The sequence below is a fragment of the Oncorhynchus keta genome, chromosome 34 (genome assembly GCF_023373465.1).
Source record: "Oncorhynchus keta strain PuntledgeMale-10-30-2019 chromosome 34, Oket_V2, whole genome shotgun sequence".
NCBI lineage: Eukaryota > Metazoa > Chordata > Actinopteri > Salmoniformes > Salmonidae > Oncorhynchus > Oncorhynchus keta.
Genome location: NC_068454.1, coordinates 75,509,084 through 75,520,065, shown reverse-complemented (window position 1 = coordinate 75,520,065; position 10,982 = coordinate 75,509,084). Strand labels below are relative to the sequence as shown.

At 44.6% G+C, this 10,982-nt stretch overlaps 1 protein-coding gene and 2 long non-coding RNA genes across 10 annotated transcripts; 2 read left to right on the top strand and 1 right to left on the bottom strand.

Annotated features, from left to right (window-relative positions):
* The first annotated feature begins 101 nt into the window (after positions 1–101).
* On the top strand, positions 102–10,817 carry LOC127915235 (tumor necrosis factor receptor superfamily member 5-like). Its single transcript, XM_052494858.1, has 8 exons — positions 102–769; positions 4,181–4,306; positions 5,875–6,021; positions 6,468–6,561; positions 6,732–6,808; positions 7,083–7,193; positions 9,471–9,608; positions 10,413–10,817. The coding sequence occupies exons 1-8, from the start codon at positions 688–690 to the stop codon at positions 10,592–10,594; spliced, it is 957 nt and encodes a 318-aa protein (XP_052350818.1). The 5' UTR covers positions 102–687; the 3' UTR covers positions 10,595–10,817.
* Positions 877–3,668, top strand: LOC127915240 (uncharacterized). 7 transcript variants are annotated; one of them, XR_008090663.1, is made up of 3 exons: positions 877–913; positions 2,066–2,137; positions 3,578–3,668. It is a non-coding gene; the product is annotated as an uncharacterized LOC127915240 (long non-coding RNA). The 7 variants fall into 7 exon arrangements; XR_008090664.1 differs by lacking the exon at positions 2,066–2,137 and adding an exon at positions 1,922–1,993; XR_008090666.1 differs by lacking the exon at positions 3,578–3,668 and adding an exon at positions 3,290–3,416.
* LOC127915236 (uncharacterized) lies at positions 4,319–5,591 on the bottom strand. 2 transcript variants are annotated; one of them, XR_008090657.1, is made up of 3 exons: positions 5,305–5,591; positions 4,697–5,228; positions 4,319–4,658 (listed from the first exon to the last, which is right to left on the bottom strand). It is a non-coding gene; the product is annotated as an uncharacterized LOC127915236 (long non-coding RNA). The 2 variants fall into 2 exon arrangements; XR_008090658.1 differs by having other exon boundaries at positions 4,319–4,848; positions 4,887–5,228.
* Positions 10,818–10,982: the final 165 nt, after the last annotated feature.

Here is a 10,982-nt window from a genome sequence, read left to right as displayed (position 1 = left end):
TCTTAATCTACTCATCTCATCATCGAAACACATCTCTCAACAGCTCCATATTAGCGGCATTACAACACTACCAGAACAAAGGTTCAGTAAAGCAATAAAGGGAGAGAGAGTGACGGGAAGGGGTGGAGTGGTCAGGGGAAGTATCTTATTGTGTTGGTGTGTATTGTGTGCCACATCTGGACATACTGATCTGGAGACAGTGCCAAAAGCAGCCTCTAGAATCCTCCTCTGCAGCTAGTTTACACGGCCCAGAACAGTGCACCTCGTGCCAGAGAGGGAGGGCAGGAAGGAAAGGGAGGAGAGAGAGAGACGCACAAGGCAGATGAGGGGCATCGGGGCTTTCCGCTCTGGAGGACAAGCGAGGGGGAAAGGGGTGGGTGAGAGAGGCGAGGAAGCAGCTCTATATTCTCACTGAGAGGACGGAGGACACAGCAGAGCAGAAGACAAAGAGTGAGTGATACTTCAGCGGAAGAAAGAAATCAAAGGCAGAAATAGTGATAGAGAACAAGGAGAGAGAGCTAGAGACAGAGAGGCGGAGTGTGAAAGGATGTACATTCAACTGAGACCAGTGGATCAACAACATGAATGGTGAAGAAGAATGTTTTACTTGAATAGTAACGATTTTACAGAGAAGAATTACTGAAAAACAACATTTTAACAAAGAGACTATCATCAAATGGACTAGAGATGGCGGTATTGGAATGCAAAACTGAGGAATACCTTCATGATGCTTCTGGGGTGAAAAGGTGCTGTGAGCGTTGCCGTAAAGGTCAGTGACTACTGGTGTGTTTCTGTTGTCGTAAAGGTCAGTGACTACTGGTGTGTTTCTGTTGTCGTAAAGGTCTGTGACTACTGGTGTGTTTCTGTTGTCGTAAAGGTCTGTGACTACTGGTGTGTTTCTATTGTCGTAAAGGTCAGTGACTACTGGTGTGTTTCTGTTGTCGTAAAGGTCAGTGACTACTGGTGTGTTTCTGTTGTCGTAAAGGTCAGTGACTACTGGTGTGTTTCTGTTGTCGTAAAGGTCAGTGACTACTGGTGTGTTTCTGTTGTCGTAAAGGTCTGTGACTACTGGTGTGTTTCTATTGTCGTAAAGGTCAGTGACTACTGGTGTGTTTCTGTTGTCGTAAAGGTCTGTGACTACTGGTGTGTTTCTGTTGTCGTAAAGGTCAGTGACTACTGGTGTGTTTCTGTTGTCGTAAAGGTCAGTGACTACTGGTGTGTTTCTGTTGTCGTAAAGGTCAGTGACTACTGGTGTGTTTCTGTTGCCGTAAAGGTCAGTGACTACTGGTGTGTTTCTGTTGTCGTAAAGGTCAGTGACTACTGGTGTGTTTCTGTTGTCGTAAAGGTCAGTGACTACTGGTGTGTTTCTGTTGTCGTAAAGGTCTGTGACTACTGGTGTGTTTCTGTTGTCGTAAAGGTCAGTGACTACTGGTGTGTTTCTGTTGTCGTAAAGGTCAGTGACTACTGGTGTGTTTCTGTTGTCGTAAAGGTCTGTGACTACTGGTGTGTTTCTGTTGTCGTAAAGGTCAGTGACTACTGGTGTGTTTCTGTTATCGTAAAGGTCTGTGACTACTGGTGTGTTTCTGTTGTCGTAAAGGTCAGTGACTACTGGTGTGTTTCTGTTGTCATAAAGGTCAGTGACTACTGGTGTGTTTCTGTTGTCGTAAAGGTCAGTGACTACTGGTGTGTTTCTGTTGTCATAAAGGTCAGTGACTACTGGTGTGTTTCTGTTGTCGTAAAGGTCAGTGACTACTGGTGTGTTTCTGTTGTCATAAAGGTCTGTGACTACTGGTGTGTTTATGTTGTCGTAAAGGTCAGTGACTACTGGTGTGTTTCTGTTGTCGTAAAGGTCAGTGACTACTGGTGTGTTTCTGTTGTCGTAAAGGTCAGTGACTACTGGTGTGTTTCTGTTGTCGTAAAGGTCAGTGACTACTGGTGTGTTTCTGTTGTCATAAAGGTCTGTGACTACTGGTGTGTTTCTGTTGTCATAAAGGTCTGTGACTACTGGTGTGTTTCTGTTGTCGTAAAGGTCTGTGACTACTGGTGTGTTTCTGTTGTCGTAAAGGTCAGTGACTACTGGTGTGTTTCTGTTGTCATAAAGGTCTGTGACTACTGGTGTGTTTCTGTTGTCATAAAGGTCTGTGACTACTGGTGTGTTTCTGTTGTCGTAAAGGTCTGTGACTACTGGTGTGTTTCTATTGTCGTAAAGGTCAGTGACTACTGGTGTGTTTCTATTGTCATAAAGGTCAGTGACTACTGGTGTGTTTCTGTTGTCGTAAAGGTCAGTGACTACTGGTGTGTTTCTATTGTCGTAAAAGTCAGTGACTACTGGTGTGTTTCTGTTGTCGTAAAGGTCAGTGACTACTGGTGTGTTTCTATTGTCGTAAAGGTCAGTGACTACTGGTGTGTTTCTATTGTCGTAAAGGTCAGTGACTACTGGTGTGTTTCTGTTGTCGTAAAGGTCAGTGACTACTGGTGTGTTTCTGTTGTCATAAAGGTCAGTGACTACTGGTGTGTTTCTGTTGTCGTAAAGGTCAGTGACTACTGGTGTGTTTCTGTTGTCGTAAAGGTCAGTGACTACTGGTGTGTTTCTGTTGTCGTAAAGGTCTGTGACTACTGGTGTGTTTCTGTTGTCGTAAAGGTCAGTGACTACTGGTGTGTTTCTGTTGTCGTAAAGGTCTGTGACTACTGGTGTGTTTCTGTTGTCGTAAAGGTCAGTGACTACTGGTGTGTTTCTGTTGTCGTAAAGGTCAGTGACTACTGGTGTGTTTCTGTTGTCGTAAAGGTCAGTGACTACTGGTGTGTTTCTGTTGTCGTAAAGGTCTGTGACTACTGGTGTGTTTCTGTTGTCGTAAAGGTCAGTGACTACTGGTGTGTTTCTGTTGTCGTAAAGGTCTGTGACTACTGGTGTGTTTCTGTTGTCATAAAGGTCAGTGACTACTGGTGAGTTTCTGTTGTCGTAAAGGTCTGTGACTACTGGTGTGTTTCTGTTGTCGTAAAGGTCAGTGACTACTGGTGTGTTTCTGTTGTCATAAAGGTCAGTGACTACTGGTGTGTTTCTGTTGTCATAAAGGTCAGTGACTACTGGTGTGTTTCTGTTGTCGCAAAGGTCAGTGACTACTGGTGTGTTTCTATTGTCGTAAAGGTCAGTGACTACTGGTGTGTTTCTGTTGTCGTAAAGGTCTGTGACTACTGGTGTGTTTCTGTTGTCATAAAGGTCTGTGACTACTGGTGTGTTTCCGTTGTCGTAAAGGTCAGTGACTACTGGTGTGTTTCTGTTGTCATAAAGGTCTGTGACTACTGGTGTGTTTCTGTTGTCATAAAGGTCTGTGACTACTGGTGTGTTTCTGTTGTCATAAAGGTCTGTGACTACTGGTGTGTTTCTGTTGTCATAAAGGTCTGTGACTACTGGTGTGTTTCTGTTGTCATAAAGGTCTGTGACTACTGGTGTGTTTCTGTTGTCATAAAGGTCTGTGACTACTGGTGTGTTTCTGTTGTCATAAAGGTCTGTGACTACTGGTGTGTTTCTATTGTCGTAAAGGTCAGTGACTACTGGTGTGTTTCTGTTGTCATAAAGGTCTGTGACTACTGGTGTGTTTCTGTTGTCATAAAGGTCTGTGACTACTGGTGTGTTTCTGTTGTCATAAAGGTCTGTGACTACTGGTGTGTTTCTGTTGTTCAGGTGGCTGTTGGAGCAAGATGTCTAAAATATCAGCATTATACAAGCACCTCATATTATATGTATTAACTGTTTGTCTGCAACAGGACAATATTATCAAATGATGAACTGCAGTATTAACATCTGCTAACCATGTGTATGTGACAAATAAAATTTGATTTGATTTGATTTGAGTATAGAGGGGAAAACAGCAGTCCCTTTATCTCCACAACACTACATGAACACACAGGAGGCTGCTGGGGGGAGGACGGCTCATAATAATGGCTTGAACGGCACAAATGGAATGGCATCAAACACATGGCAAACATTTGTTTGATGTTGATAATACCATTCCACTCATTCTGCTCCAGCCATTACCACGAGCCTATCCTCCCCAATTAAAATGACACCAACCTCCTGTGATGAACATGTTACTATGGACAGTATAATACGGTGGCCTATATGTGGGGGTATGGATGATCACATTTCTCTGTCATTCTCTCATTCCCAACCTCACTCCAGGACAGTATGTTCGCACCGACTGTGGCAAGTCTACAAAAACAGAGTGTGAAACCTGTCAACATGAATACTACACTGCTGAATTAAACTTCTTGAAACAATGTCTACCCTGTAGGGTCTGCTATTCCAGTAAGTCCCCCCCCCCTCCCTCTTCCCTGTTCTGACAGTTCCACTCATTGTTCCCCTGTCTCCTTAAAATAATCCCTTTCTGATCCGACTCATCCTCTCTCACTCCCCACCCCTGCTCTCTCTCTCTCCCACTCTCTCGCGGTCTCTCTCTCTCACTCCCCCCGACCCTCCTCTCTTTCCATCCCCTCTCTCTATCCCACTTCTCTCCTCATCTTTCCATCCCCTCTCTCTATCCCACTTCTCTCCTCATCTTTCCATCCCCTCTCTCTATCCCACTTCTCTCCTCATCTTTCCATCCCCTCTCTCTATCCCACCTCTCTCCTCATCTTTCCATCCCCTCTCTCTATCCCACCTCTCTCCTCATCTTTCCATCCCCTCTCTTTATCCCACCTCTCTCCTCATCTTTCCATCCCCTCTCTCTATCCCACCTCTCTCCTCATCTTTCCATCCCCTCTCTCTATCCCACTTCTCTCCTCATCTTTCCATCCCCTCTCTCTATCCCACTTCTCTCCTCATCTTTCCATCCCCTCTCTCTATCCCACCTCTCTCCTCATCTTTCCATCCCCTCTCTCTATCCCACTTCTCTCCTCATCTTTCCATCCCCTCTCTCTATCCCACTTCTCTCCTCATCTTTCCATCCCCTCTCTCTATCCCACTTCTCTCCTCATCTTTCCATCCCCTCTCTCTATCCCACCTCTCTCCTCATCTTTCCATCCCCTCTCTCTATCCCACCTCTCTCCTCATCTTTCCATCCCCTCTCTTTATCCCACCTCTCTCCTCATCTTTCCATCCCCTCTCTCTATCCCACCTCTCTCCTCATCTTTCCATCCCCTCTCTCTATCCCACTTCTCTCCTCATCTTTCCATCCCCTCTCTCTATCCCACTTCTCTCCTCATCTTTCCATCCCCTCTCTCTATCCCACCTCTCTCCTCATCTTTCCATCTCCTCTCTCTATCCCGCCTCTCTCCTCATCTTTCCATCCCCTCTCTCTATCCCACCTCTCTCCTCATCTTTCCATCCCCTCTCTCTATCCCACCTCTCTCCTCATCTTTCCATCCCCTCTCTCTATCCCACCTCTCTCCTCATCTTTCCATCCCCTCTCTCTATCCCACCTCTCTCCTCATCTTTCCATCCCCTCTCTCCTCATCTTTCCATCCCCTCTCTCTATCCCACCTCTCTCCTCATCTTTACATCCCCTCTCTCTATCCTACCTCATCTCTCTTGACATTATTTTCACCTCACTTCGTCTTTTTCTGCCTCTCCCGTTCAATACCCCATCCATCCCTCCCTCTACCATCCTCTCTCCCACTCTCTCTCCCTTCTCTTCTCTCCGTCTCCCTCTCCCTCTACCATCCTCTCTCCCACTCTTTCTCTCCCTTCTCTTCTCTCTGTCTCCCTCTCCCTCTACCGTCCTCTCTCCCACCCTTTCTCTCCCTTCTCTTCTCTCGGTCTCCCTCTCCCTCTTACCGTCCTCTCTCCCACTCATTCTCTCCCTTCTCTTCTCTCCTTCTCTCTCTCACACTCATTCTCTCCCTTCTCTTCTCTCCGTCTCCCTCTCCCTCTCTCAGGCAGTAACCAGAAGGTATTGAGGGAGTGTGAAGCCAGTAGTGACAGGCAATGTGTGTGTAAGACAGGTTTCTACTGTACAGACGATGGATGTGAACACTGCCTACCCGTGACCCTGTGCCCTCTGGGTTTAGGGGTCGTGAATCAAGGTGAGAACTGCCTCCTCACCTCTACACCACAGGATGTTGGTGGCACCTTAATTAGGGAGGACATGCTCGTGATAATGGCTGCAGCGGAGTCAGGGGAATGATGGTTTGATGCCATTCCATTTGCTCCGTTCCAGACATTATTAAGGGCTGTTCTCCCCTCAGCAGCCTCAGCAGCCTCAGCAGCCTCTATACCTTGTTCTAATATGACAGACCTTTGTCTCTGATGAGCTGATCATGAGTTGGAGATACTAAGGCTGGTATTGAAAAGACACCTGACAAAAAAATATATCTGTAGCCTAATAAGATGCACTCAGGGTCAATGTTTAAACCACTGTGGACCTTTGTCAGTACAAAACATCTTATTACTGTGCTTGTATAATCTGCTGGATGTATGTACTTTACTTTGAGCAGCTGACATGTCTGACACTTGTTCCTAAACCCCCCAGCCAACCCCCAGAATGACACAGTCTGTGCCCCGTGCCAACCTGGGACCTATAACAGCGTCAACGATGCCATCACACACTGCCAATCACACACCAGGTCAGAACCCTTCACACAAAGTGGCTCAGATTTTTATCGAAAGTCAACTCAGTAGGTGCATTTGCTTGACACAAAACATTTTACATTTTTATACAATTGTGGGACAGCGGGGTTAACTGTGGGGTTAAACTCCTTTCTCTGTTTCACAATCACTTTCTTTCCTCTCTCAGGTGTGGGGACCTCGGGAGGGAGGTGAAAAGTGCTGGGACTGAGACTACTGATGCTGTGTGTGGTGCCTTCATATCTCGTAGGTCTAATAGCATCTCCTTTTATTGCACAGTAGTATAGAATATATAGAAAACTAGATGGTATATATATAGCATTTTACCAATATTTCTTCAACCTCCCCTCTTCTCTCTTCATTGAATGATTTGACATAAGTAATGTACATCTAATACTGTAAACAAGATTAGAGCACATTGCGTTCTCCCTCAGAAATGGTTCAGATAGAGCCTCATATATAGATTGTCTGGGTTTTAGGCAGTTTTGATTGATCCTCTGTCGCTCTGCCTCCATCTCAGGGTGTCACTGGATACTACCTACCAGTCTGTGGGCAGGACTAGTGGTGACCTCACTCATCATTATCTTGATCTGCATCTATTGGAGGGCCAAGCGTCAATCATACATGCCAGGTACGTATATCATCACTACCAATTCCCAAGTGTGTGTGTGCACTCATCGTGGATTTGATGTAAGTATTGGCTAGAGTTCCCACCATATTCCAGGGACTCTTTGTACTGTAGAACAATTTGTAGGTATTTAAGACTTTACAGTGAAACATTTTAATAATATTGAAAAATAGAGTGGTTGGTCAGGAGTGATGTAGGCGTGGTAGGCTTCTTGGGCAGGCTCACGTGAGTCCCCTTGTATGGGTACCTGGTAGGCCACCTCTTGGACAGACATAGGTTGGCCGCTAGGATGAGCATGGGGTAGGCTGCCCCATGACGGGCGCGGGTCTGCCCCTCAGGCAGGCGCGAGATGGCTCCTTGGATTAGCACAGGTTGTTGAAAACCTGTGATATGGATTAGCCAAGGCGTCAAGAAAGGCTGGTCCACAGTGGTGACATTACAGGTTCAGTAGATATGGGTAGCTGGGGGAAGGGGTGGTGTAGTGTTGCCAGAGCACTGGAGCATCGCTCCGCCATTTCCCACAATGGTGCTTGTTTATGTTGGTAGCCCGAAGACATGATGAATGGAGACAAAGTCATGCTATTAGAGCCCGGTCCTGTTGATCAACCACTGACACTCCCTACAGTGACCCACTACACAGTCCTTCACATGAGAATTAAACACTTTCTGCTGTGGTAGATGGAAATCTGCTGCAGTACAACTGGTAAACATCATCCGTCTTGAAGGACCATGAAAAATAAGCTAAGGAACCTAGATAGGTCATTGGTTGGATAGATGTCACCATGAGTACTTGCAAATGACAGACAGTGCCAAAGTTCACCTATTTATTGAGGACTTGTGGTTGGACATGGTGAAGTTGGATTTGTGGGGTTCTGCAACAAAGGCGAGACATCATGAGCAGGTTGTAGAACATACAAGGTGATATTGATAAACCTATTAAACCAATACATCTGAAATAGGAAACAAACTTACTCTTAACACACACAACTGGAAAGCAACTGAGCCATGGCTTGACAGGCTTTAAATACAAACAACAAGTGTGAACGAGCCTATCAGGGCAGTTCTGAACATTACTGACAGGTGTGTGATTGCATGAGCGAGTCAACAGGTGAAATCAACTTGCTTGATCAAGTCCACCTCAGCTGTATGCTACTCCACTCTGAGGGCTGTTGTACATACATCATTGTAACCTATCAACAACTTGTTTGTTTCTTTGGGAGTCATTCAAAAAGCCCCACTTGATAGTTAAGCCTACCAATTGTTAAGTAAATGCTCTTTTCGTTTCTCTGTGTGATTTCCCAGCCAGCAGATTTCAGATCATGTAGATTTTACCCGGTGACAGATGTAGAGGCAGTGAGAACTCTTAGTGCTAGACGGTGCTAGACGTAATTTGGATTGAATGAAAGGAAACAAGGTCATTGCTTTTCACCGTCAGACGTAGGAACTCGCCACTTCCTCTAGAGATGAATCAGATCAAAGACAATATGAGTTATAGTGAAGCTCGCATGCATCGCTCATGTTTATGCTCGATCAGGGGCTGAGTGCACAGCACATCAACCAATATGAGTCCAAGTGCAGATAAAAGTCACAGGAGCTTATATAAGGGGGGACACTAGACACCACTGCTATTGGCTTCTGGTTATAACATTTATGTTTCAGCCTAATATCTCGTTGAGAAACGGCTGAGCATAAAATGGGCAATTGAGAGAACATTGTAGGCACACATATCTGTGATCTCAAACTCATATTCTCTTTTTGGAAAATGTTGTTTGAAATGATATTTCTGAAGGTTATTTGACATTGACATTTCAATCATATATATATTTAATTAAAATCAAACTAAATGTAGGTTCCACCGAATACATAACCAGTTAGACTACCCTGTGAAGGTAGAAATAAGAACAACTGCCTCCAGATTCCATGTACATCTACTCATTATCAGTTAGGAAACTATAGTAGGTATGAAACAAGCTTCTACTGTAGCTTCTTGATTTTCTGAGACTTGGGGACAAAACCACATCCTGTTCTATGTTGAGCTTGACACGGTTATTGGAAAACCACATGACACGTTTCACAGTCAGCTAACTCATAGCAAGAAAGTGTTGTGTAAAGTACAGTGGCGTCACCGGTTGACACATTTGGTGACTGTCCTTTTTATCAACGCTTCACCAGTAGAGGTTGGACTTACCCACAATAACAAGTCAGATAAGATACAGCTTGTATATGAATGTTTATAGTGCTACTCAGTGATCTCATGTCTGTCTGCCTGTCTGTCTGTAGCCAACTCCAGTGGTCCTGGAATTCCTGTGGAGCCTGCACCTCCTTCATTCGCACCAGCTGAGCTCAAGTTCCCCACCGAGTGCAACAGCCATTGGAGCCTGGACCAGAAAGCCACTGAGCCACTCTTCATCAACACAGGTGAAAGTCCCTCAGTGGTAGTTGGAATAGTTCACCACAATTACAAATGTCCCTCCTCTAGTGCACAAGAAAGGAGGTATTCAGTACACCCAGAGAGTAAGTTGGGTTTGTTTGCTGAGCTACAGGTTAGCATTAGCACCATAGAGTGCAGAACAATATGAGTGATGGGACCCTGGATACCATGGTTTAAGGGCTCGATTCAATCCATATAGCTGAGGTTCATCTCTATAGAGCGATTGAAATGTAAAGGCAACGTTCCCCTAAGCGATGTCAGCTCAATTGGAAATTACCTTTCAATTTCAAGCACGTAATTCAGCGCCATAGTGCTGAACTTCGACAATATGGATTGAATCGAGTGCAAGGTATCCATAAGATAAATTCAATTAGACATGTTGATGAACTACCCCTTTAAATCATCTCCTGACAAATCGCAAAAAACACATTGTTTCCATGTGGAGTCGCTATATGTGATAAACCTGTTCATTCGTCTATATTACACCATTCCCATCACTCATAGTAGTTCTGCAGCTTCCCAATGATCAATAATGTGATGACTCTCCTCACTTAGAATGGATCAGATGTAATGTAATCTAAACTGAGGCTGCCCATATAATCAACAATCAGGATGAGCTATTTCTCCATTTGCAAGAGCCTAAATCAAATCATTAAAATACAGATGTATTGTTACCTCTATGGACATGATGAGATGGGGCCTGTGTAGGCTTCATGAATGATAAATGCTGTACTACGTAAGGTTAGAGGGTTATTGTTGTGTGCTCATACTATTTCCCTTGTGTATCCCAGCTGTTATTCAGGTAAACGGCTATACGTCAGACTGTGAAGTTGAGGCTGATGGCGCCACCATAACAATGACAACATCAGAGCAATTCAGCCAATCGGATCACAATAATGGAATGAGAGGAAATGACATCAGACCCTCCCGCTACCTATCAGAGCCACAGGAAGATGAGTGGCCAGGGACTTAATTCTGATTTTCAACTAAATATTACTTTTTTCAATGAACAAGACCCACATGGGAAAATAACTGAGCAGATTCCTCCTTGAAGGTTCCTGGATACAATCCCTTTTGTAAAGTCTTATCTCTGCAATGCAAATATACTGACCATCCTATGAACATTCTTTGTTTCTTAGGTCATTGAAAAAAACAATTGGGGAGGGCTTAAATAAAGTGTAACCACTGAGGTCAAATGTCGTCATAGCTTCTCCATTTTACATTTTTCTAAGGAACTTTCAAAGCCCAGGGCAGCTGGAATTCCCCTAACGAAGACGTGGTGTCGTCAATAGCTTGATATGAACATCACTGTGGTGGAAAAGAGATTGTTGAAGTAGATGTTTATAGATAGATGTTCATTT

Coding starts and splice junctions, on each gene's coding strand:
- LOC127915235 (XM_052494858.1), top strand. CDS start 688: ATGGCGGTATTGGAATGCAAAACTGAGGAATACCTTCATGATGCTTCT. Junction 6,022..6,467: donor TTTAGGGGTCGTGAATCAAG/GTGAGAACTGCC, acceptor TAAACCCCCCAG/CCAACCCCCAGAATGACACA. Junction 7,194..9,470: donor GCGTCAATCATACATGCCAG/GTACGTATATCA, acceptor GTCTGTCTGTAG/CCAACTCCAGTGGTCCTGGA.